This window comes from Somniosus microcephalus, chromosome 6, assembly GCF_052327205.1.
Source record: "Somniosus microcephalus isolate GS21.2 chromosome 6, FLI_Smic_1.0, whole genome shotgun sequence".
In the NCBI taxonomy this organism is placed as follows: Eukaryota; Metazoa; Chordata; class Chondrichthyes; order Squaliformes; family Somniosidae; genus Somniosus; species Somniosus microcephalus.
In genome coordinates, this window is record NC_140992.1 from 85430594 (window position 1) to 85457843 (window position 27250).

Here is a 27250-nt window from a genome sequence, read left to right on the forward strand (position 1 = left end):
TCATTATTAACATTATAATCCTAGTTTAGAACGGATGGACAACGAAACGAGATACTGCAGCTGCAACGATTTAATTGTATCTTTGTTAACCCTCTATTGGAAACAGCAGACGTTTTACGAATAAGACATGTCTCCAAAGCTCAACATGTCCACACCCAAATCAAATAACGCGAAAAGAATACAGTAAACATCGAAGTTTTGTTTAACCTACTGTATAACTCATAAAATTCCGATTATTTGTATTTGAGAAGGACCCATGGCAGCCTTGCTTAAAAATATTCTAATTTTTAAAAATTCAATCGATACATATTTGCAAAAAATCCTCCTAGGTAAAACAAACGGCATATGCTTGATTGGTGTAGCTCACAGTCACTGGTCGTATTCATCCTAAATCCTGATCCAATTAAAGGGCACCTGGTCTGGAAGATCTCTTTAATTATTGGGGCGCATTCGGTTGTGCATTTTATAATCCATATTTCTCTTGGTTACTTTAATGGAAGTTCTGGCATTCGTTTTTATCCCTGTGTCTTTTTACATAATTTACCCCGTCCCTTAAAATTAGTATTTTTTATTATATGTAATAATTGTCACATCCCTTACGAATACAATGTTCCTTTCTCGGATATTTTACAAATCCGTGCTATAAAATGATCCCCAGTATAAAGGGATACAATCAAAACCTGTACAGTTCTGATACAGTTTTATAAAGTAAATGAAAGGGAAGGATGGATTGAGCGTGTATACATTTACACGCTCAAACACAACTAATCCTGTATTTAGGAAGAGAGAAAAATCTAAATTCTTCTGATCAGAGGTGAAATAAAGCGTTTGAAAAATTACTGCGATTTTGTCAGAGGAATTTGGTTACAGTAATCGGTTTCTGATTCAATCCCCAAATTGCAGGGACCGTTCTTTATCTGTAATATGGGTTAACTCTGGTCCTGGACATAGGATGTAAATAGGATGGTGCTGTTTTAAGTGCTGTTTTAAACAACTTAAAAGGGGGAATTAATATAATAGCGAATGACTCCTTTTAATCTTTCTTTTTGTTACGTCATTGGCTAATCATTGTGTTCTGGTATAAGAGAACAATTGTTGAGATTAAGAATCAGTAAGTGAAAGCGATGACTTTTTGCCAAAAGGAGGTTGTTTCTCTTTTGCAACCGTCTTTCCAACAAAGCGTAGTCTTAACTATCTCATCGTTTGATTGATTAAGGCTTTGAATAAAGTTCCGCGCCAGACTGACAGGGTTTTTTGAATAGCCACTTCCAAATAAAGCCCACTCGGATGGCTGTGCTTGAAGATCAGAGTGTAAAGGATGAGTTTACCGGCAGTTACCAAGTTATAAATAGAGGACTCAGACAATAGTACCTTCTCTGAGGACAGACGGGCTTTACAACAGTCCTGGCGTCATATCCTGCTGTGGCGCTTCAGCTCTCAGCCAGACCATTTCTTTCTTTTTTGGTCCTTCCTTGGTTCTTAATACTACATATATAAACCCCAGAATATGCGAAGGCTTGATTAGTCTGTGATCATCACAGTGCCCTGGTTTTTACCTGAGAGCCTTAAGATTTTTCAGGTCTCCTCCTGTAGGACTGTCCTTTATATCAATCGCCCCCAAACACCAACTTCATTTTGCCAAAGAAGAGCTTGGTTTTAGAGGGGTGTGGGCTATTTGTTGGTGAATTGTATTAATAATAATAGTTTAGAATATCTAAGAATGATGTGCTGCCTTCAGAGACGTTCTTGGTTTGACTCCAAGCAGAAATTGCCCTGTAGGCAATCTGCTCTTTAAAAAAATTGGTGCATATTTTTAGATCTGTGGTAGATAATGAGTGAAAGCTGTCGTGTGTTAGAAAGGCAATTGGACAGGTTGCTATTACTGCAGCAGCCACACGTTCACTTTTTATTTAAAAATCATATTTCCAGTGATGGGAAAGGAAGATTGCGGGGATTGGCCAATCAAAGCACACGTTTCCATAGAGAAGAATCTCGCCTGTTCGCCAATCAGAAGGCAGGGGTCTCGATGGAGCCAGGGGTGGAAGAACTGATAAATTCTCCAGGTCACCGTCCCATCGACTCCTGGCTGTGACCACAACTCCTAACCCTTGGACCACAGTTGTACCTGTCACACATACCAGAACAACACACGAAACAACATCAACACCAACTTCAGAAACTTCAACAACAAAAACTCAGCCAACTTTCTTTTCCCCGTCGGTTAAGTGTTTGGGGGTATCACATCTGCTGAGAAGAATTGAAACTACTGTTCAGCTTCTCCGAAGTCGTCTGGCCTAAGTGGATTTACTAAAAGTGGTCATTCATTTTTATTTTTTATTTTCTTTACCCCCCTCCCCTCCCCTCACCCCTCCCCCTTCGACAACCCACAGGAAAATCTGGGACTGAACGTGTCTAAAAATGAGCACGTTGGCTGGACCCGTCCCAAGAATGATGCGGCCAGCCCCGGGACAGAATTACCCTCGCAGCAGCGGATTCCCACTAGAAGGTGAGCTGCACATGCTTTAACTGACGGAGTACTCTTTAGTTTTTTAGTATGGTACTTTTTTTTTCCAAGAGAGAAAAGAAGCCGTTTAAACGCGCACACGCAGAACCTTAACTCCTCTGTGTGAGGCAACGGCAATACATTATGAGCCATTGCAGTTTCTCAATAATGGTTTTTATGTGACTGTAACTGTATTGGCCTTTTTAGGGAGCGAGCCTTTTTAAAGTTTCTAATAACTCAGTAACGTACGTTCTCCAAGTATCATGTTCAGTATATCCAGTAAGTAGATTCAACTACAATTTGAAGGTTTGTTGGAATATGACATGCAATAGAGGCACGTTAAAGTTGCTGGAGACAAACTGTGAAATCTAACAGAAACAAACTTCTTTTGTTGGTTTCAAATATCTGAAGTTTAGCTTGTTTTTACAATCGTGTGTGTTACTCCTTAACGACAGCAGAACGCTATGTGATCAGTTGCTCAGTAACCTACAGTTTTCTGTAAACGCAGGCTGCGCCCGGATTAATGAATTGCTGTTTTTAAATTGTATTAAAGGCATCTTTTTACGTAACGGTGGGATTTTCTGCTCGTACAAAATGTTTGTGAAGAGGGAAGCTGAATATAAATTTAAATATTGTAATGACAGGACTTGAGTAGCGTTCGTTAAAAAGATATGAACAGCTCCGAACTATTTGGTCCAAACATTATTGTACAATTTAAAATATTATTGTAAAGTGACAGCCAGGAATAGGTCTTTGCTCTTTAGTTCTGAAACAAGGAACAGTCTTATTTGAGTATATTTCCTGCAAATGAATCCCGTAAAATTTATAAACACCTCCGTTGACTGATGTGTTCTTATCATTGATGTGATATCTTCTGATTTCCTCTCCACTTGTCTATGTGCTCGGTTAAGTTGTAACAGGTTTATTAATGCTGCAATTTTTACTGCAAATAGTGTCGACGCCTTTAGGTCAAGGGAGAGTGAACCAGCTCGGAGGAGTTTTTATAAACGGCCGACCTCTGCCAAATCACATCAGGCACAAAATAGTGGAAATGGCCCATCACGGCATCAGACCGTGTGTCATCTCCCGGCAACTGAGGGTCTCCCACGGTTGTGTCTCTAAAATCCTCTGCAGATACCAGGAGACGGGCTCCATCAGACCAGGAGCCACTGGGAGCAAACCCAGGGTAAGTCAGACTCAAGCCTTTAAATGCCTAACATGCTCCCAGTTTCAGATGGCCACATTTTAATGCATCTTTCAACAAAACACGTTGAATAAACGGGATTAAACAATACAGCCATAAAATACGGGCCTGTCAAATCATTATGTTCTGGAAGCTTTTAACCATATTTAACTAGCATTAAATGAATGAATAAAACTCATAAATTATTTGCAATTCCTCAATTATGACAAGCATTTGATAAAATGCTTTACTGTATGAAAACTTAGTTGATGCATGCTACAGCGTCATGAAAGACGTTGTTACGGTTCACCTACAAAGTGTGTGGATGGCGCTGCTAACTGTGCGCCTTTTTCAAAGGCACTTCAAATACAGGCAAGTTAGACCGACTAAAACCACCTGAGGATTGAAGTATCATTTTTAAAACTGTAAATCAACCTCCGCCTTTGCAGCATGTGCCCCATCTATATCTGTGATTACACATACAAGTGTAATACTCACAAATGCTTGTCATAATTGAGGTATTGCAAATAATTTATGAGTTTTATTCATTAATTTATTGCCAGTTAAATATGGTTAAAAGTTCCTAGAACATAATAATTTGACAGGTCCGTATTTTATGGATGTATTGTTTAATTCCGTTTATTCGACGTGTTTTGTTCAAAGATGCATTAAAATATGACTATCTGAAACTGGGAGCATGTTAGGCATTTTAAGGAGCCAAAATGTCAGTATAACTTAATCTCTAAAAAATAATGAAGGTACCTGTAGCAGTGGGATTTCGTTAACTAAAATTACTTAAGAGGTAGCATACTTATATATTGTATTCACAATTAGTATATTACAAAAATAATAAAACTTAACATAATTTTCAATTTAATAACGTGTTTAAACTGGATTTATTAAATATCAGTATTATAATCGGTTTAATTTCTACCTTTCTCCCGATATGCAATATATATATTTTAAAAAGTGAACATTGTTTGATATTTTCATTGTGTAGATCCTTAAACTTATCATTTTAATGAACTTTTTGGTGGAGGATGTTACATGCTAGGACGTGAGATGAAGAGAAATCTTGAACAATTTAAATACATTTCAACAAAACTAATATAAAAGGGGATTTTCCTTATAGAGTAAACTCCACTCCACTCCACAGTTGAGCAGGATGTTCAATATTGTACAAAGCTGGTTTACAGTGGAAAAAACGTACATTATTACTTGATTTGCAGTTTAATCTGTAATGTCGATGGTTTTGTCACAGGCAATTAAACACGCAGGTTGTAATGGCCAGCGATTATCGTAATATAGACCATTAAACACAGAAATTGTACTACAGTTACACCGCATTTTTCAATAAACACGACTGCAAAGTTCAAGTACTGATCTGCAGTAAAGTTACCAATCATTGAAGCGTTTGCGCCAGATTTTTTTTGTCCAATTTGACTTCTCGTTCACTGTAAGTCAACTTCGTAAAATCAGCAACCACTTGTGTGTGTCTGAGAGGGGCAGTGTGGTCAAATAAAAGCAAATTACATATTACATCTGAAAAGTTCCTCACGCGTTAGCTTTGTTTTATATATGCAACAGGAGTTTCCCAGGACTTGTAGGAGGAATTATTATCGGGAATAATTGGAAATAATAAATTGCTGCTTATTTCAGATTTGCATATCGGAATATGACTGCAAATAAGAAACACGTCAGATTAGTTTTCGAGTCGTAATGAAACAAAGTTGTAAATAAGCCTCTTTTTTCTTCCTCTGCCAAAACATATTTAATAAAGCAAATGGCAATACCAGACGTGGAAAAAAAGATCGAAGAGTACAAGAAAGAGAATCCTGGAATGTTTAGCTGGGAAATCCGGGATAAGTTATTGAAAGACGGCATGTGTGATCGAAATACCATTCCCTCAGGTTGGTTCAATATTTGTGATTTGTGTGAATTGGAAAAAAAATCCAATAACATTGTAATTAACATGGAGAAATAACTACTCTTGTTTCATTTAAGTCCGGAATTGCCTGTAAATGTAAAATATGCCCAGCTGCACAAACTAATAAAGAAAGCAAAGATACGTCATGGTGTTAACAAATTATTTCAAGTAGGTTCCTGATTTCAGAGCCTCAAATTCAAAAATACCATTTATATATTACTTTGAATTAAATACTATTATTTATTAAGACTATCAGGGAACAATTTAATATGGTAATAGTAATTACAGCTTTGCAGACTGAAATCATATCCTATATATTTCACAGAGAAAATAAGTACTTGCAGGAATTTGAATGATCTTTTCCCGAAGAGGTTGATCATGAAATGTAATGTTCTCCTTGAATGAATATCTTCATTTGATTTTTTTTTAAGTATCAAGAAAAGTAAAATACATTAGCTTTATTCCAAACGAGTGATTGAATCATGTACTCTTTGATGTTTTGTTGCATGAAGGTAAGATTGCGCTGGCAATTAAAACAAGTAATACATTTTGTTCATTTTTAAAACATTTCTTCCAAACAAGTGAGTTCAATAAGTCGTATTCTAAGGAGTCGATTCGGAAAGAAAGAAGACGAAGAAGAAGATTGTGAAAGAAAGGAATATGAAGATGGCGATAAAAAGACCAAACACAGTATAGACGGGATTCTGGCAGACAAGGGTAAGAGGTGGAAGTTGTCTAATTACTTGTGCATTTTTTAGCGATTAAAACGTGTTAATTAAATATTTGTGTCAACATTTTTTTATAGATATGTATTAGGAAATCCCAGAGCGATGAAATATTGTATGATTTACATGTTTTGATGGAAAAGACAGATTTTTTTTGTATAAAGTTAAACAAAAAAACGACTTTAACTGATGTTCATATACCCCACACTGGGGGTAGTAACAATCACGCTGCCCCTTAGACGGTTTCAACAGAATGACTACGAGCGCAGTTGCCTCCAGCTGTAAATGCCTTGGTGCCCTTAGCTTTGTTTTGTGGTTCTGGTATTTCCCGAAGTGAGGGAAAGTGGACGGAAGTACTGCTTTTGTTTTGTCCTGTGAGTTTTATTGAGCTTGTTCAGGTGGTAAAGTTTACGCCAAGGTGTTAAAACAATTCAGAAAGTTTAGCAAAGGGCGGCGATATCAAAGTTGGATTTCCAGCCTGGACAACCCTTATCAGCAAGCAACCTGTTGATAGTTTACCGCTTCATTGTGCGCGGACAAAGATAAAGAGATGCTTTTCAACGTTTACCATCAGACTGCAATTTCATTTACTTCCCGGGAATGTTGGCCAGAGGACTAGGTTTAATATTGTTGCATAGGTTATCAGTATAGAGGATTTTCAATTATTATTACAAAGCGATAATACCATTTACAGTGACTCAACTCCACCAGCAACATCAACAGTTTGCGTCTGTTTAGAGCATTTCAGTTCATTATTACTGATTTCCTGTTAAATTCAAAGACACAGAAATCAAATACAGACGGCATGTAATATATGTAAACATTTCCCTTCGTGTTAGGAGCATGTGGCAATACACTTAATCAAGTTACATTACTAATAATAACCCTCAGTAATTTCGAGGAATAGAAAACGATTTTAGTGTCGATTTCAAAGCCCATTCGTTGATACAATTAGTTTTTTTTAAAGCCATTCCTTAAACTTTTGTAGTTACAGTATTTACAAGATCTGTAATTTCAAATCTTTCCTCCCGTTAAGTATCTAATAGCCGGTTTTCGACGTTGAAATCCAGACTGATAATGAACACAGTTTCAAATATCCAAATCATTGCCACAACCTTTAACAAAATATAAATTAACTAACATTAGATGTTATTATTTTAAATGGACAACTATGCCGTTATAAAGTTACTGCACAATTCGAAAACGTAACGATAAATGCGTTAGTTAAGGAGAGAAATAAATATTTTCTGTAATGCGCCCCGGACTAAATGTTATCACTCCTTTTCAGCACGGTTTTAGATCAGAACTGGGCTAAATTAGCAGATTGCGTTTCGATGAGACCTGCCAATTTGAGATGATCCACTGCTGATTTGATTCGAATGAAGTCCTTATTTTTCTAGTACTGGGAAAATATTCAATTATGAGAAACAAGAGATTTTTAAAGAAAAACGAGCTAAAAAAAAGTGAATGATTGTGAATTAAGTCCTAGATGCATCTGGTATAAACAGCAGAACGAAAGAAATATTCTGATGCCGTTACACAAACATTTTAAATCAATTCAAAGTTGTAATTTAAAAAAAAATCAGTTGTAGTGGCCGTTACATAAATACTTGATAGGCACTAACATTGCACTGAAATTGGAAATTCACAGCACTTGGTTAGTTTCCATAGATTGGATTTCAGGAAGTATCGGTGAAATCCACTCAATATTTCCCCTCTATATATCTTTAGACATATAGAATGTCGCTGTCACTGAAAAGTACCACTTTATTATTAACGAAACTCAGCAGATTTGCTTTCTTTCGTAGAGTTAGGGGGTGACTCGGGTTAACCCTTTGCGAAACTAACTGCACCATCATTTCTTCGCCACATCTATCAGCAACCCCCGATTTTTTTATAAAGAAGAAGCCATAAGCAAAGTCATGCTTCATTTATGTTTATAAAACTAGACTGTTTCTCCAAAAAACCTAGAAATGTGTTCAGTTCTGGTAAGGTTAGCGAATATACTTCGGGGACATTTACACAGGTTTTACGCTTTGATTTTAGCTACGTTTAAAAATCGCAATTATCCCTTTTAACGGGTTCAAATAAGACTTTAATTGTGATTGAAGGGTTGTCAAACGATGTCCAACATTTGAATATAAATAACATATCGCATATTTGACTGTGGGGCTCTTGCATAACCAACAGTGCAAGACTAAGTTGCTAAAATTAAAGAGAACCCCGATATTCCCCATATAGCCTCCAATTATATTTTGCAACATACTTTGCTGAGAGATATGTAGACTTCGGCTATTAACCACTATTTAGTAAAACAATTTGTACCCTAAACCACTTGATAAAAGTCTGCTTGCTATCTACTCTACGGCACTTTTGGTAATATCTATGCGCAATGTGAAAATGATAATTCCCTGAGTATTCGTTAAATCATATCAGAAAAGTGGCTCCGAATGATTGGCGCAGTCTCCATGGAACTGCTACGGAACTGGGGGCGACGGTGAAGCTGCCTGTGACCAGGTTGATGAAGCGTGAGAGCTCGCTTGTAGTCCGCAGTGTTTATTGATCTGATTAATAGACCATATTTGCTATTTGAATTGTCCTGGGTGTGTATTTAACGAACTCCTTTATGGATCATAACAACAACAAAACAAGGTATCATAGCGCCTCGTTTTAACTTGTTGGGCATTGTTGCGATTTGATTATCTTTTTTTTCGCTAACAAAGTACCTTTTCGCAAAGACATGTTTTGTTAATCAAAACATCGAATCTATATAAAAAAGAGACTAGAAAACTCTTGGAAAGAGTGTATAAATTTAAGTCCTTTTTAACATTAGCCTTGCGCACAAGCTTTGACACAAAGTGTTGCTTGTTGCTGGAGTCCATAGACCTGCCCGAATTTCGCTGCAAATAGGATCTTGAGTAGACAAAAACGACCAAATGAGCTGGTCAAACATTTGTACAACTTTTCCAGCTATACAAAGAGGTCCTTGAATACACAATCCACACTTGGAGATGAACTTGGAAAACAAAGAAGCGTGAGTCCATTGAAAGTTACACTTTAGGCTTGGAGGGACAAAGCCTATGCCAGTGACAGCTTGGTCGCAACAAAAGAAGGCAACCTTTTTGTAATTCAGGGAAAAAAAGAACAGAAACCGTCCAAACAAAAGGCTGAGAAAAGACATTATGGGCTTGCAATGAGGGATGAATTATTCAGTGATCGCCAGAAGCAGCCAGTCCTTGCAGTTTTATGGACTCTCTCTCCACCGTGGAAAACTAGCCATTTTCACCTACAAAATGTTTCTTTTGCCATCTTTTTAGACGTGTAAGATGCCGACTGTCATTCAAAAAAATACAATTGGCACCATTCGATTGAGCGAAGGCTTTGATTTAGGGGCTGGCGTTAGGTTGGGCGGCGAGGAGAGAAAACTGCAAAGAATGCCGGCGATTTCCTATAGCAAATAGGCTAAAGCTCAGCCTTTGCAAATGACTATATTTTATTTTGCAAAAGATTGCTGTAAAAGATTAGTGTTTTTATTCTAGGACCGTCTCGTCATTTCAGCCTCATTAGTTTAAAGGGGGGGAAATGTTTAGGTAGAGAAAAAAAAATGCCTGCTTTGCATTCTAATCTTTTCAGCAAACAGTTTAGCTTGTAATTAACCTAAAGTCCATAAGTAAACAAACTGTCCATCTACTGGGGATTTCTGTCCCTCGCTACCGCCCCGGTAACATTTCATAGTTGCTCCACCAAGTGACATAATTGCACGCCAGGATACGCGACCATGGGGTGCGCCAATTTGCTGCTTATAACTTCGGAATAGCTCGAGGAGGCCTATCTATTTGCGTTTAGGAGTAACATCTTGTACAAGTCTAAAGTGACTGACACACACTACTCACAAGATCAGAACAAAAGATATTTGCAATTTATTAAAGGCATTTAAAAAATAAAAGTTGTGAAAACTTGCCTATATTTACGGGAGTTAGGTGAACTTTTCAAACATCGAAAGCCCGTTTTAAGTGAGATTTACAATAATTGCATCTTTGAAGGTTTTTATTAACTTGAACATTTAAGAACTATTAAAACAGGACTCTCTTGCTAAGATCGCCTCGTGGTTGTTAATTCTTCCTGTCAGCCTTTTTTTTTCGTGGATGGGGTGCTCCCAATGTTTCTCTTGGTTCTCGGGGTTATATTTAATGATGTAAGAGTGTATTGAAGTGACTGAGGTTGCCAGCTCCTGTTTGAATGGGGCGCAGTGTTGTCGCGGAGCTCCAGGCGTGGTCAGGCTCGATTTATCCTCAATCATGCGCAGGTCCAAAATTCAATCAGAAACCCGGACCGAAGCCTCTTAAAGCTGATTAAATCGAGCCTTTTATTTCTTCTCACTTTCATCTTCTCTCCCGACCCGCCCCCAATTCGCCCGGGGCACAAATTCGTGAAATTTCTGTCCCCTTTTTTTTCTCTCTCTCGCAGGGACTGGCTGTTGGATCCAGCTAACAAGTAAAGCTGTGAGAGGGGACAAGATGAAATAAGTTTTGCGGAATGTGGGAAGTTTTGAACAAGCCGAAGCATTTTTGGCTCATGTAGTAATGGAATTCCTGACAGCTGATAACTGTGTACTGCAGACACGCGACTCCCGGACCCTATCTTAATATTTAGATGTAAAGCTACAATTACAGTTGTGTTCATTGACTTGGTGTGTGTGCGAGTGGTTTGCGGAGTAACAGAGATAGGGACTGTTGGGGCGAATGAGGGAAGGCAATTAGATTGAAAGTGCGATACCATGCAGATAAGGCCGTTTTTCTTGTAAAATATATACTAGATGGCGAGACAAGCTAAGTGTTGGGAGCTACAAGTTTGAGAGTAAATGATGGGTGATTTATACTTGTGTTGGACGGGGAGGAGGGCTGATAATCACAAGGGTCCTGCACCACATACACGAAGATATAAAATGCGCCGTTATGATGACTCCCTCAGGACAAAGACGAGGACATGGGCCAGAGCTGTAAATTGGTCTATTACTAATTTGAGGAGCCCATGTAAACCAGGTTGCAGTAAATTGAAGCCTTTCGCTAATTATGCATTCATATGCACATAATTCTACCTCTTATAGGCAGTTCTTTTAAAATAAAATATATTTCGTAAATACAAAAATGACAAGCTTGTTATCACTCCTCAGGCAGTTTTCCTTCGAGCCAATCACACTTGGCTGCTAATCAGTTAATCACAAAAATCACAGCAAAACAAACGAATCATATCTGTAGTGGTAAGATAAAAACAACGGCCCCAGCACATGGTCTCATTTAGTTCTGCAGCGCAATATGTTCTTCAGGTTTTAACAATGACTACAGTTTCTTGGAATATTTATGAGACTTAGTACGAAATTTGAAGTTTATGGGTATCAAACGATTCATTTTTTCAGAACACAATAGCCTGTTTTGGGATATCACGATATTGATTAAATACACTTTCCCCTTTAATACCATATTTTTGAAGAATGCTGTAAAACCAAAGCATTTATATCAGGAAGCGAATGGCCGAAGATGTGACTTCATTCCAGACGAGAACTTCGTTGCAGTACTGAGGAGGTGCTGCACTGTTGCAGCAGATGCCTGTCCGATGAGATGGTTGGAAATGATCCCAGAGCAGGGCGTTCTCTTGCGCTGGGAATTTCCTTGGAGAATGTCCCGATCGGTTGGCGGAATCCCCAAGGAAATTCCTGGCATTGGCGTCCTCCACCAACGCCAGATTAGCTGGTCATTTCCTTGTCCTGTGCAAGTTAGCCGCTGTGCTTTACCTACGCAGCAACAAATGTGAGAGATTCTATGTAAATACATGATTTTTTTCTGGGTAAAAATGAGAAGTAATTTTAACCAAGAGACGTTCCACACCATCAGCTAGTTGCAGGTATATTGGAACTCAATAATCCTACATTACATCAGTGACTACACTTAAAAAAAGTACTTAATTGGCTGTAAAGCACTTTGGGATGTCCGGTAGTTGTGAAGGCGCTATATAAATGCAAGTCTTTTAACTTTACGGGAAAGGAGACGTGACTGTATTTTGTAATACTAGAGTTATGGTAAATAATTATAAATATTATGTGATATACATGTAATTTGAATTACAAAATCACCCAGTACTGAACTACCTAGTAAGAATATACTTAAGTTTTTACTGATGACTCAGTTGAGAAAGGCAATGTACACAGAGCAGAAAGTCCCAGGCTTGATTCCTCATCTGTACTAACTGATCTCAGCTGGAATGGTGGTAGTGGTGTAATAATTGGTTTCAGCACCTCTAGTTAAACAGAGGAAAATTAGCTAGGGTTCCCATCCTTGATGGCTATCCAGTAGCACTTGCTGGAGTTGTGTGTGTGTGGAAGCCAGGAGATGACAGGACCAGGCTTGGTTGTAATGCTCCACACAGTTGAATAGGCTGCCAACACTCACTGTCTAGGCTCACACGTGACAAATGGCCATGTGAGTGAGGTATGGTTGGGGATCGGATGGCCATGTGAGTGAGGCATGGTTGGGGATCGGATGGCCATGTGAGTGAGGCCTGGTTGGGGATCGGATGGCCATGTGAGTGAGGCATGGTTGGGGATCGGATGGCCATGTGAGTGAGGCATGGTTGGGGATCGGATGGCCATGTGAGTGAGGCATGGTTGGGGATCGGATGGCCATGTGAGTGAGGCATGGTTGGGGATCGGATGGCCATGTGAGTGAGGCCTGGTTGGGGATCGGATGGCCATGTGAGTGAGGCATGGTTGGGGATCGGATGGCCATGTGAGTGAGGCATGGTTGGGGATCGGATGGCCATGCGAGTGAGGCATGGTTGGGGATCGGATGGCCATGTGAGTGAGGCATGGTTGGGGATCGGATGGCCATGTGAGTGAGGCATGGTTGGGGATCAGATGGCCATGGGAGTGAGGCATGGTTGGGGATCAGATGGCCATGTGAGTGAGGCATGGTTGGGGATCGGATGGCCATGTGAGTGAGGCATGGTTGGGGATCAGATGGCCATGTGAGTGAGGCATGGTTGGGGATCAGATGGCCATGTGAGTGAGGCATGGTTGGGGATCAGATGGCCATGTGAGTGAGGCATGGTTGGGGATCAGATGGCCATGTGAGTGAGGCATGGTTGGGGATCAGATGGCCATGTGAGTGAGGCGTGGTTGGGGGATCAGATGGCCATGTGAGTGAGGCATGGTTGGGGATCAGATGGCCATGTGAGCGAGGCATGGTTGGGGATCAGATGGCCATGTGAGCGAGGCCTGGTTGGGGATCAGATGGCCATGTGAGTGAGGCATGGTTGGGGATCGGATGGCCATATGAGTGAGGCCTGGTTGGGGATCGGATGGCCATGTGAGTGAGGCCTGGTTGGGGATTGGATGGCCATGTGAGTGAGGCCTGGTTGGGGATCAGATGGCCATGTGAGTGAGGCATGGTTGGGGATCGGATGGCCATATGAGTGAGGCATGGTTGGGGATCGGATGGCCATGTGAGTGAGGCATGGTTGGGGGATCAGAACTCAATAGAAGTTAACACCTTCAGGAGAGGAGGAGGAGGAAAGGAAAAATATATTTAAGTATGGGTGTACATGCATACCAAGGTTTTTTGGGCCCTTGCTTAAGTGTGCCAAAGCAATCCTCCTTCACACTCTGGGTTTTACAAGTACAGTTAATTGAATTTTGCCTGTTATTTCATAAACAGAAGAAACAAGCTATTTTTGGTACAGATTCTGACATGATGAGAAGTTATCAAATATTCTGAAATTCTGGGGGCAAAACAAAACCTGTAGTAATTGTTTTTATTGTTCACATTAAATAGGACAGAACCTGGTGTGGATTCTATTCTGGAGTGAAATTGGTCACATAACCCTGTCTAATTACCAGCGTGAAATCTCACCCCTCCAGAGGTAGATTTCATGCTGCTATCACTCAAGAGGCACTGCAGTGTAATGCCACATGGTGATGGCATCAGTATCTTTATGCCAGCAGGCATTTGATTGCTAGGGAACATTAGCGAGGCTTTGTATATCAGTGTCAATAGTTCACAACACAATGTTTTTCAAATCAGATGTTTTGCAGGTCTCGTGTTTTGAATGCACAAAATTTATAATGAAAGGAGTTTATATTCCATTTTCTGCTTTATTTGTTGCAGCAAAGAACTTTAAAACAAGAGTTAGAGCCATATTGTGTACTATAAAATAAACTTTTGTCACATTGCCATTTGTATGAATTTTCTTAGGTAACAACATTTTGCTAGATAATTACTTACTAGTAATTAACCACAAAATAATCTTCATATAACATGCAACACATAGAGTTAATATGAACTTCTTCACCTGGAACAAAGGAAGATAGAGTATTCCTTTTAATTTCATAAATGTTAAATGCAACAAAAATAAACTGCAATGCACAGATTACTGAGGTGAATGGCTGCCTCATATGCACAACACAAATTGATCTATTGCACCTGCAGCAAGCCTTATCACTAACGGGTGCTGTCCTACCATGAGAAGCAGTGTAAATCAAACAAGTTTACTTCAGGTATGAGCAAAAATTGGATATAAAGATATACAGAACGGCATCTGTTTAGGGATTAAAATATTGCAAGGAAAGTGATTTTACTGGATTTGCTCTTTATATAGTTATAATTGGACACATATGCAAATGCTGAAGGATTTAGATTATTTTAAGGGACAGAAGAGAAATTATGTTATTTGTCAGTTTTTGCTGCCATTAACTGTTGCATTGCTGATAGATAAACCATCAGTCATAATCATTTCCTTAATTTTTAGTCCTCAACATATTTTATCAAACAATCTCAATGGGATCAATTCCAAAGAATATACACCAGCTGCATCAATCCATACATGTCTAAGACAACAAATGTTTTTTGTATAGGTCCATGAGTTGCACACTGAAATCCAGTAAATTGAATCACTTAAAAGGAATAGTGGTTTACACTGTACTAATTTTAATGAGAGGCACTGACATAAAGACATCAAGCATTGATTAGAAAGGAACCTTGACCTAAAAGTTTGACTATTTCTGTTTTACAATGTACCTTGACTGGCACTGTGGGTATCAAATGACTACCTTGGATTACACTGAATTGTTAAATGCTGATAGTTAGCCACTGTATGTAAGTATTAATTTTTGCTTAGCTATGTATATTTTACCAACCAAAAGCTCACTTTAGCTGAAGTAAAGAAGTGAATGACAATAAGAGGTAAGATTTTATCTGAAGGCACCTCTTTTGAATATAATTGAATCCAGCTAATGAATGTGACATGAAAGTCTTGTATCTTGTATTCAGAGTACCTGTAGCACATGGTATGGTTTTGATCAAGTGAGTCAATAGAACAATATTGACTTGTTTGTCAAACCATACCATATTTATGAAATCCGTATGAATCGGTACAAAGTGCAATAAAAATGCTTATGAATGGCCACTTGTTGTGCCCCCAGAGAAGTCCTGCAGAGCAGATTCTGCTGATGCTGGCCGTGGTCATACAGCAACTACATGCGGATATTTACAGCTAAGGAGGCAGGAAAGGTACTTCACAAGTGAATTCATTGGAGTTTTATGTCTCTCTTTGCCCTACAGCTGTTTTACAACCTGGAATTAAAATCTGAAAAGAAACTTTTCAGTTGCCCTGGCCAAATATTGATCAAGTACTTGTTTGTTGATGCTATTGTTGTGTGAAGAGGGGCCAGTAGCTCTGCCCCTTGTTGCTCAACTTCTATTGTCATTGCCTTTTAACAACAGGGATCAAAGCTCTATGTTTTTGGCTTACACTGATTAGAGAGTGGGAATCTTTATTGTGTCTAATGTAGGATATTGTAAATGGCAAACTTCATTAACATAGGTCTTCTCAATGTAATCATTAACTTAATTGGATTTTTTTGCACACTAGTGAAAGAGTTGAGTAAAAACTTTAAAACTGAATATACGGTTTGCATGTCCTATTTAATCTATATTCACAGTACTGAATTAATTTGACTATTAGGTTGTATTTGAATGGTAACTTCAGTAGTATAATGTATAGTTTCATATGATTTTGGTTAATTTAAATTCATAATAGAAATGCTTTATTTATGATTTAAAATAAACTTCTTATCAGAACTAGTTCTCACCAAAATCATTGTGATCTAAACTGTTTGGTATAAATCCCATCTGTAGGGCACTTTCTCTGTCTTCCCTTTTTCTAAACCTTCTACCTAAAATCAACACCAGATTTGGGAAATTGCTAAGAAGGCTTTCACAACCATGCATTTAAACCATTCCTGAACTGTCTTTGAACCAAGCAAAAATCCAGAAAATAATTATAAAGGAGCAAGGAGCCTTTTCAGCTTTAATTATTCTCATCATTCCCCTTGTAAAATGATATGGTAAAAGGGTACAGGGAACTAAAGATCAATGTACTTAAGTACACTGTACACTAATAACAAGTTAGATGTATGATTGGGATAAATCATCGATTTAACGTAAAGGTAGATTGTTGTGTTCTAGTTTGAATAACTTCACAATATAGCAGATGATTTATTCAGGACTTTTTGACAGTTACTCCATATTTTACCTTCTTTAGTAATGTCACTACCAATTATTCTGTAAATTCAGATCAAAATGGCCCATTGCAGTACTGTCCTCAACAATCTGCCAATTATGCTGATACAAAATGTAATCAGCTCTACTTTAGATTACACATTAAACAATATTGTAGTTTAATTTTGCCCATAATTAAGGTATACTTTGATTATTTTCTCATGGAACATTACTTGTGTAATTTATTTTGTGACAAGTAAATCTACTGGCACAATCATTCAAACTTTCACAGTTCTGGTTTTGGAACGCAGGTCCGGTTTCCAAATGCATGCAGCTCCACAGTGTTGTTTGTAGCATTTTTGTAGTCATGAAAATTATGCTTACAAAACGTTTTTTTCTGCTGTACACAATATTTTTTAAATTTCAAGTTAAATACAGGTATTGTAGTTGCATAAAATAAAGCCACAACTTCTGGAAATAATCCAATGAAATTTGTGGGTGATTTTCAAAACCATGACCTTGATGAGAAAATGACTTGCACTAATTTTATGTTACCATGCATTTAGTGGGAAACCAAAGATGTACATTTAACTACCTGAGTACTGAACATTTACTAATTCCTTAGATTTGTTGTCTTTCTTGTAAAGAAAATGTCATTCACTGCATGTTCTTGACATCTGTGTTTGAAGGTTGTTCCTTGATTCATCGTGCAGTGTAACATGTTGCTCACTGAAATTTGACATTCATGAAGATTTAGTTCAGGAAGCCAGCAGAACGTCCATGATGAACTACATACATCCTGCTATATTTTTATAAATATTTCCTTGTGTTTTACATTCGATTGATCTGGGGAAATGTTATGCTAGAGTATCAGAATAACATATTTTAAGTACATGAGTCAGGAATATGTTGTGAACAAAATATTTTACAAAGAAAATGTAAAAAGCAAGGTATTAGCAGATGTTCAGTAGTGATGTGGCTAAATACAATAGTTCTAACTGATAGAATATTATGTACATGTTACAGTATATGTTCTGGTAAATAGATCACATTGCAGAAGGTTCACTTCTTCCCCAAAGGAGTAATATAGCAACCGTTCCTGGTGCTGTGAATTGGGATGGATCCAGGGTTGCTGCTGGCTTCCATCTTATGTTATTTATCAAGGTTAAAATGTGAATTTTTTCCTTTTGTGTGATGGATTATAACTGCACAAGATACTTTAGGCTCTAACTGCAGCAAATATAAAAATATAATTTACATAGCATGGCTAATTAGTCCAATAGAGCAGTGTACGATTTTGAAAACATCTATAAAAGTCACTCTAAATTGTATATAGAGAGGCCAACGTTTGAAAGCAGGACCTTGCATTTTGAGTGGGAAATGCACTTGATTTTCAATGATATACATTAATTAACTTTATAGTAATTGCCTACTCCATATTGACTCACTCCATATTTTGGAGATGAATGCACTGAAGGATGGTTAAAGATCCTAATTAAATAATTGCTGAAGGCAGAGGCACTCAAGAGTGGTGCAACAGTTCTGCACCATGTGTTGTACAATGAGCTAGATCACTGTTGTGGGGCACAGGTGCTTCACATAAATACCAAGTGCCTGGTGCTTCTGCTTGATGCAGACAGTTATAGGTTAACGGTTCACCTAGAAAATTGGCTATTCCCAAGCAAAATTCAGAGAAATAAAAGAAATGAATGATTCCCAGTGAAAGAGAAGAACATCAATCTTGGTCAAACTGTCATTTTTTTGGGGTACACTGGGACAGAATTTTGTGAGCAATTTTGAAGTTGAGAATTAACAGAAAATCAACATTGAAATGCTTGGTGGGACAGTTAAACATACAAAGCTGAGTGGTTTAAAGCTGTGTGTATGAGAATATTTTAAGGCCTTGAAATTAAATTGTCGGTATATCAGCGTACAGTAAGCAGGTTCATATGAAATTCCTCTGCCTATTACTTTAACAAAGTTGTTAATCTATTTAAAATCAACAAGGCTGAATCTCCTTTAAAATAGCAGATAAAGGAATTTCATACAGTCACATTGAATTGTTCTTATAATATTTGCAAAGTGTAACTTTAAGGCCAAAGTATTTTAAAAAAAATTCCACTATTAGGTATCTTAGTAAAACATTCCTTGTCTAAATTCTTCCCCAAATCACTCAAGTATAATGTGCTGAGAAGGTGAGCAGGTATCCTTCTGTCAGGCCTATGCCACTATCTAATCAGTCCAAGGATGTGTGATAGAGTGCCTTACCCACAGATTTTTTGTGGAGATTTCCTCCATCTCTGCCAGGCACCTCCCCCAAGTAGCCATGCTGAGGTCAAGAATTTATCGGATGGGGACTGGGGTACAATTCACTGTTGGATCACCCTCCCATACCACTGATTCATTTTATGCCGTTCCCATCTCCCCAGAACCCTTCATTTATTAGGAGAACTAATTTAGAATTTTGAGTCCCCCAAGAAATCTCAAGGCTGTCATTATTAAAATAAATACAATTTTAAATGAAAGAAACCCGAGAGCTGTAACAGAAAAATATATTTTGATGGTGTGCCTTCTCCGTCACAGGGGAAGTATCATTGGCTTTCTCTTCTTCCTTGCCTGCTGCTGTATTCCATTTTATAAACTGAAAAAGTATGTTGAGTTGTTTTCAATTGCTGATTTCTCAAGCACATTATTTCCTAAATTGTGTTTCTCTGTGACATAGTCTGCAAGTGCCTTTGCAGTGAAGCCTTAGTAATTACTAAATGCTGGTACACACTTAGAAATAGCATACACAAACAAACTGCAACTCTGAGTGGTAGGATGAATGTTGGAGTCTGTCATTCCCCACGCCGTAAGCTTTCCACCACATTTGGACCGGGCCCGGGTGGGGGTGGGGGTGGGGGCAGGGCAGGGGGTGATGAGTGGATGTGAGCCTCACAGTGCAGTGAAGATAATCAGAGGGTGAGTTAACCCAAACCAATTTTATGTACTTCTTACCAGCCAGTAAAAGAACAGCACTGGCAGAGACCTGGAAACAGATCAGCTCCATCCTTTAAGCTGGATGGTGGGTGCATGGTGCATAGGGACTTAAAGGAGGAGGGAGTATGATAAAATAAAATTGTAAAACCACATGGAATTTTCAAGCAACATTAAGAGTTTATGTGCATATCATTAAAAGTGTCTCAATTTGTTTCCAAAGTTGTTAAGCACTCATATTTTCAGGAGGTATATAACTAAGATGTTTTTGCTTTCTTTCATTGCCCCTATTCTAATGTACTCTCGCTGAGCAGCTGCCGTTAGTTGGCATCTGCAAAACCCACACCATGATCGTCAGGCATTACAAGTCCAGTGTTCACCAAACTGTCAATGCCTGTTGTGATTAGCAACATGAAACGTAATGTGTTTTATTCCAACAAGGAGTGAACTCTCAAAAAATCAGCCCCATAGCACCATGGCCCTTGATTTGCACCACATCATAAGGAGGGAACTACAAAATATCACAGTTGCTATAAAAATACAAGGAGAAAAAAAATCTTTTTCTTCGCCACTAAGCCTTTCAAACAAAATTATGTCTTCAATATCCCATTGGTGTTTACTTAATTTGGAAATGGGTATAATAACGGTAACAATACGGTCCCTCACAGATCAGGGGATTGTGTTTGCAGATTGAACATAAATGCACTTCAGAAATACAAACACTCAAAAGGATAAAATATTTCTCAAAGGGAAACCTGGAAAGGGTAATTGAATAAGCTTGGATCTCTGAAATATGTCATGGTGAGTGCAGTCAACATGTCATAATTAGTTTCACTGAAGACCATTCCAACAATCTGCTTCTATTCTTCCTGCATCATTGTCCGCAGCTAGGCAAATAGCCAGAGGACAAAAGGAATCAAGTTCTGACAAAACATGAAAGAGTAAAAAGATTTAACTGCTTTTATCAAAGAAACTGAGAAGGACTTTGTGTAAATAAAGTGAATAACTTGCCATCAATATTTCAGCAATTGCAGTTTTTCAATACAATAAACTATTAACACATAAAAAAGTGGTATTTTGAAAGCTTTTTGCAATACTTATCAACTTGTTTTTAAAAAAAATATTAGATCAATAAGCAGATCGGTATGGACAATGCAGCAACTTTATAACTTATCAGATCACAGGATGTAAGGCAGTGTTTGTATGATGCTATAAAACTGACTGCACGGTATCTATAGGTGCTTGACTGAGGTTACTTACTGTTAAAAGTTTCCAAGCCAAAATATTTGTGATAGACATAAGAAATGAAAAATAAATTCAGTCATAAGTAAGAAATAACATTGTAAACTGACGAGCAACTGTTTCATGACAAGTACAGAATTAATATTAAGGAAAATAAATTACCAAAAAAAATAGCAATAGAAAGGATGGATAGAATTGGAAATAAAAAAGACACGGCAGCAATTATAAGGAAAATGAATTTTAAAACTAAGTGCATTTGAAGTTGTAAGAAGGATCTTGTAATTTAAAATGCAGCCATTACCATTTTATTGATAGAAGCAGCAATGTTTAGTTAATTTAGTTTATGGCAAAGATTCTGCATTGCACTTAAATATCAAGACAATGAAGATAGTACTGTACTATTGCATTTGTTAAGATAACATATTAATTAAAATAAGGTACAGAACTAAGAAACATCTAACTTAAGCAATTCCATTGTTTTCCTGCACCTCATAGTGATAGAAAGTTGTTGTGCCATTGTGGGTTGAACTGAATAGCACTATTTCGTAGTAGTATATTTATGTTGGTTTTCTCTTGTTTGTTTACAGTACAAATTACCATTAGAGCAAAGCTTCTTCAACTCTTTCTGCCTCCCCCTTCATGAGGCCTTCAGCATGGTGACCATCCAAGCATAAAAACATGCTTATCTGCAAATGAATGGCAGCTCTATGCTTCATTAAAGCTTCTTTCTCTTTTGGCACTCGCATTGTGACCCTTTGATATTAATTCAAAGGGCAATTAATGAATGCGGCTTGTCTTTGAAGTGAGGTATTCAGGGCAGGGAATAGGATGAACCTGAGGCTGCAATGGACTATATTCATTCAGTAGCCCTTCATAAGGGGTACATCCAGTTCAGGGAGTTTTGTTTCAGCTTGTGGTTAATGTAGCGCAGCTGATTCTGTGTTTGTTAATTGCGTTATATTGGCGTTGAGTACTGGCAGTGTTGCTTGCAGCCAGTTGCACCTAGAGGTTTATTTTAATGTTTCTGCCTATTTCTAGGTTTAGCGTTCAGGTTGGGAAGTGGCTTATTTATATTTTGTAACTTATTGCACTGAATTGATTGTGCTCAATTGCATTAAGCGTTGGGAGTTGCTGAATTGGTATTGCACTGAGTTGACTAAGTGCTAATTTGGCTGCACTCAGTTAACTATATGCACTGAATTGGGATTCACTCTACTGTGACCAAATCCTTCATAAGGCAGTTTGAATTGACTAAAAGAAAATGGACAAGAGAAGGTCAAGGAGAAAGGGCTAAAGAAGCACTCTATTTGTTAGAAGTATTAGCCAAGCAAAACTCTAAATAGCAACAATATGACCACAGTTAATAGACAAGCCAGACAGAGGCATGTCAATCACTAATCTTGGAAAGCAATAGACTGTAGCCCACTGTTTTATCCAATTAGCTTGGTAAACTCAGCATCTGTGATGATAATGTGCTCATTCCAGATTGCTGAGTTTGTTAATTAATTACAAAGATAATATCCAGCGAGCTATCGACATCTTACTACCAATATATAAAAGTTTTCTTCTCATTCATTGATTTTCCCAAATTAACAAGATTTTAATGTTTAAGTAAAGCAGCAAATGGAGTGTTCAACTTTGAAAAGCACATAACTTTTTCATAGGATAAAAGAATCATGTTTTGTGAGTTTTAATCTCATTTATTTATGATCATGAAAGTGGCACGGATCCTATTTTCTATGAAGCTGATAATTTAAGCCTTATTAATGTACCAATACTAGCAGAGAACAGGATTAAAGCTCACTGCCAGGTTTATGGGCTTCATACTGCCTTCACACCATTATACTTGGGAGTAAAATACTCAGTGAGAAACTGCTATAGGATCCTACCAACCTTTGCAGTTTCCCTGGTTACCATACAATAAAGTAAAATTACATCTATTTGCATAGAAATACATACGGACACATATCTGTGTGTGTTTATTCACTAATTATGCTGTACAATCTAAAAAGCTGGTTATTTATAGCCATATAAGGCACAATTAGTTCATAATATTTTGGTTTGTTAACTTGGACCTTCTGTTATAAGCCAATGAATGTTCAAGATAATGGATTGAATCTTGTGATCACGAAAGACAAGAAAATCACTAGTACATAAAGAGGATTCATTATGCTCTAAACAAATATACAGATGTATGAGCAGTTCAAGAACATGAACTTTTATGTTTGTACCAAGAGCTGGAGTATTTGATATCTGAAAGCAAAGCCTAGATTTGGATTTCTTAGCAATGCACTGGCGTTCAGGGGCTGCTTCAATGGAGCACCAATTGAATGGGTAGATGTGCACCTGGAGATTGAATTGTTTTTAACTGGATTAACACTGAAAGAGTCAAATGGATCTGATTTGGGCCGATTTGTATTAGATTTAGAAAGATGTAGTCAACTCATCCCCAGTAAAGATTGGATGGATGGATGAATGGAATACTGTGATTATGGAATTTATCAGTACTGAGAGCTGGTCTGTTTTGAGTACAGTATAAACAGACTAAGCTGATCTCACCAGCACAGTAAATGGAGCAGAAGATATTTATAATATTTTCTATGTTATTTATAATGAGAACCATTGACTGTAAAACACAGATGGCGTTATTGTGGTCAGAGCAATGCGTCTGTGAATATTTCAAGGAGATGATCAAGAGTTGTTAGGTCTTTGTGATTAACCATAGTTAATGGCTTAAAGCACCAGTTTTTCTATTGCGTTTCATTAACATTTCCACTGTCAGATCTATTTTTACATGTGTGCTAGCCAAAGGATTTATTTGTTGTACTTGGCTTCCAGGAAAAAAAAATGTCTCCAGCAAGAAGATTCTCATTTATGATCACAATTCCCATTATATAATTTTGTAGTATACAGTAATGGGTAATTAATGGTGAAAGGTGCAGTGTTACAACAGGACAGCGCTGGCCAGATGTCAAGTCCTTGTCTGGTGTTTGATGTATATGGTAATTTCCACATCAATTTGTTGTGCAAAGAATCCCAACAGTTGTGACCTGTCCTTTTCCCCACCATTACTGAAATATGGATATTAAATGAACTATGTAGGACTGTAGGAGTGCTTTAACATAAACTGTGAATCTAAATGTCTGAATGAGCTCTTTGTTTATAGTCAGCGATTGTTGACCTGTTCAAATATATGAGAAAAGAAGCACTGACTCAGTCAGTGAAAGAGACTCTTGACCATTGCCCTCTTGTGGTCATGTGACATGGTTACTTCAGGCTGTTCACCTTTGAGAATAACTGGGAAGCAGGTCCTGCAACATGTATATCAGTCTATATATACACAGTAGATTTTAAAAACCTTCCAAATAAAACCTGTCTGAAAGTGAGAATTTGGAGTCTGAAATGTTTATCACTCAGGAGTCATAGGTGAAGAAATTGGGTTAAAGGGTCAACTGTTTCCCTTGTTTATTTTCCCTTTCAAGTAAAGTAAACAAAAGCAAAAAGAAATAGGGAAGAGATGAAAAGAAATGACAGCATAGGTGTCTTAGTCACATTCAAATCTTTAAAATCTCGCAGCACCCCAAGTCTATTTATACTAAGTTTAAAAATGTTCCACGCTAACCCAACATATGATGAAACTCAAATTCATTTAAACAGTTTTTATCTTTTGACTCTCATATCCACTAAAAATTTTGCTTCCAACACTAATTCACTGAAGCCTTACAAAAGAGATAAAATAGCATTAAAATATCAAAATGAAAGTGTAATGTTCTTGGGTTTTAATACTGGGGTCAAGTAGGAGCAAGTTGCTCATCCAAATTGAAGGCAGGAAATCTATCAGCACAACTTTTGAAGGCATGTTTGTAACATACTGCCAGGTCAAAGTTTATCATAAGGTCAATGTCTACCAGTGTTTCCCTGTTTGAGTTTTAATTAACTGACCATTTATTTTTAAATGACAGTGAAAATAGGGCCGTGCCAAAATTTAATTCCTGAAATGTACTCTGAGATTTCTGTAATTACATTCAACAGTTATAACACTGTAATAACCAGATTCTGTTTGAGAAAAGAGTGTGGAAAACAACACAATTATTTCCATAGTTATGGCGTACAAACTATGGGGAGGCTGTTTTTGATGTTAGCACCCCAGGCCAGCATACAGAACTTTCATGGTAGATTTGCAGTTTCCACAGCAAGAGAAATATTCAGTGTTCCTACATTTAAAAAGTAAATGTTTTTACGGTTCATTAATTCACATCAGAATACAAAATCAAAGAACAAGGGTAAAAGGTTGGAATCAGTGTCATAATGAAACAATTCTATGGTGTCATTAGAGGGATCAGTTTTGCATGTTTTAAGTAATTAAAATTCAACTTTCATATGGCCCCTAGTGGCCATAAAAATGTCCATTTTATGCTTTTCAACATGGCTTTTTCTAATTGTCCTGCTTTCTGGCATGACAAAAACAAACTTTCCTGGGGTGGTGCCAATTGGAAATTTGTTCTTGTTTTCACACCAGTGATACATGTGTCCCAACTCCACATGTGACTATGATTGTTGCTGTGATCGTATCCATTAGGAATCATGCTTACTAAATGCTTAATTTTTTTTCCAAAACTAAACAGTGACTGTAGAAGATAACCATTAGATGCAGTTGAATAAATGTTATAATACTACTTTAATTTAAAACATTGATGCCTGGTCATCTTTTAAGAATTTGGCAACAAAGGCTAAATGGTTTCAAAAGCAAATCTGTTCTTAATGGAGAGGAGTAACTTGGTAAGGGTAAAGGGCCAAGAACCAACTCCTTTCTGTGCACTGCAGCCATTAACTTACTTACACTTTTATATCTTATAAATTCTGAAACCCAACACATTTTTGCAACTTCCTATAGAAATAATTTAAATTTAAATGTAATTATGGATGCATTTGAACAATTTATGTTAGAACAGATTTGTTAAAAAGCAATATATTCAATAACTTAAGGCTGGAGTTTGGTATTTGTACATCTCTGGCAAAGTATTATTCTCATGAAATTGGAGGCTACTGTACAAAGTTTCTTTCAGTGGTGGCGGGGTTAAGAAGTGACAAGGCTCATCCCTGGCCAATATGCACAGTTGTTCTCCTCCAGATGTTTGTTTACATTTTAATTAATCTTAATGAGTTTAACTCTAAACTAAACGTTATTAGTTACTGGATGCATGGCATTAGATAAAGTGAAATGATCCTGTCATGTTCTATGTTAATAATTTTACGTGTATTAGGCAGTGGAGACAATAGATCTTCAGTAAATAGTTGATGCTTTTTGCCATGATCTATATAAAGTAGTTTTGCTAATGATTTATCTATTTTATAGACAATTTAGGCAGGTGTAAAATTAATCTCTTTAGTAGATCTCATAGCCACAGCAGCAGAACGATAGGCACAGATGGGCCAGAAGCTGTCATCCCATCATTGCCGTGAGTACATCTGCTTTACTTCAATGTACTGTTATATGTACTCAGTCAATCACTTTGTCCCATTTGCTGAGAAGCTAAACTGGTCTGATCTGCAAATAAATTGTTCATTTGTCTTTTTTCCCTTTTGTTTTGTTTTGGTAACACATGTCGACAGCTCAATTACCCAGTTCATTAACAGCTCCCAAAAGACTCTGTGGCCGGCCTATGATAGGAACTGTGCTGGGAGCACATATGGTCTGTAAAGGCCCTTCGCTTGATAGTTATATAAACGAAAATGACTGCTGCCTTTATCTTCAGTGTTTCCTATGCCAAGACTAGCCCTCACAATGCAAGCAACTGTTTCTGATTGTATTGATCGGGTTGGATTCCCTTCACAAAGATACTCTTGCGTACAGTGTCATATTCTATGCATACTTGTTTAACTAGATTATGCGTTTGCTAGTGTTGCTATCTCTGGTTAAAGAGATTTTAAAAGTTTGCTTTGTGATGTGTTCCACATAGATAAATGAAGATCTAATTAGAAACTTTTTCATTTGACACACCACAAACTTTGAAGTGGTGATTTTGTATTCCTCCTAAATTTCCCCCCGAAAAATCCTTACATCTTGAGCACCTTAATTCAATAGCACAAAGGTTTGAACAGAATGTCTGCTGAATTGTGTAAACCTAAGTTCTTGTTTGGCTG

General features: G+C 37.6%; 1 protein-coding gene across 1 annotated transcript in view; it reads left to right on the forward strand.

The window, feature by feature from the left end:
• Positions 1–2271: 2271 nt before the first annotated feature.
• The window catches only part of LOC147115860 (paired box protein Pax-3-like), an 83277-nt gene continuing 58298 nt past the window's right edge, over positions 2272–27250 (forward strand). Inside the window, exons 1-4 of the mRNA XM_085990490.1 lie at positions 2272–2506; positions 3457–3689; positions 5467–5596; positions 6196–6330. Of these exons, the coding sequence (XP_085846616.1) occupies positions 2419–2506; positions 3457–3689; positions 5467–5596; positions 6196–6330 (586 nt within the window). The 5' untranslated portion in view covers positions 2272–2418. The remainder of the gene's footprint in view (positions 2507–3456; positions 3690–5466; positions 5597–6195; positions 6331–27250) is intronic.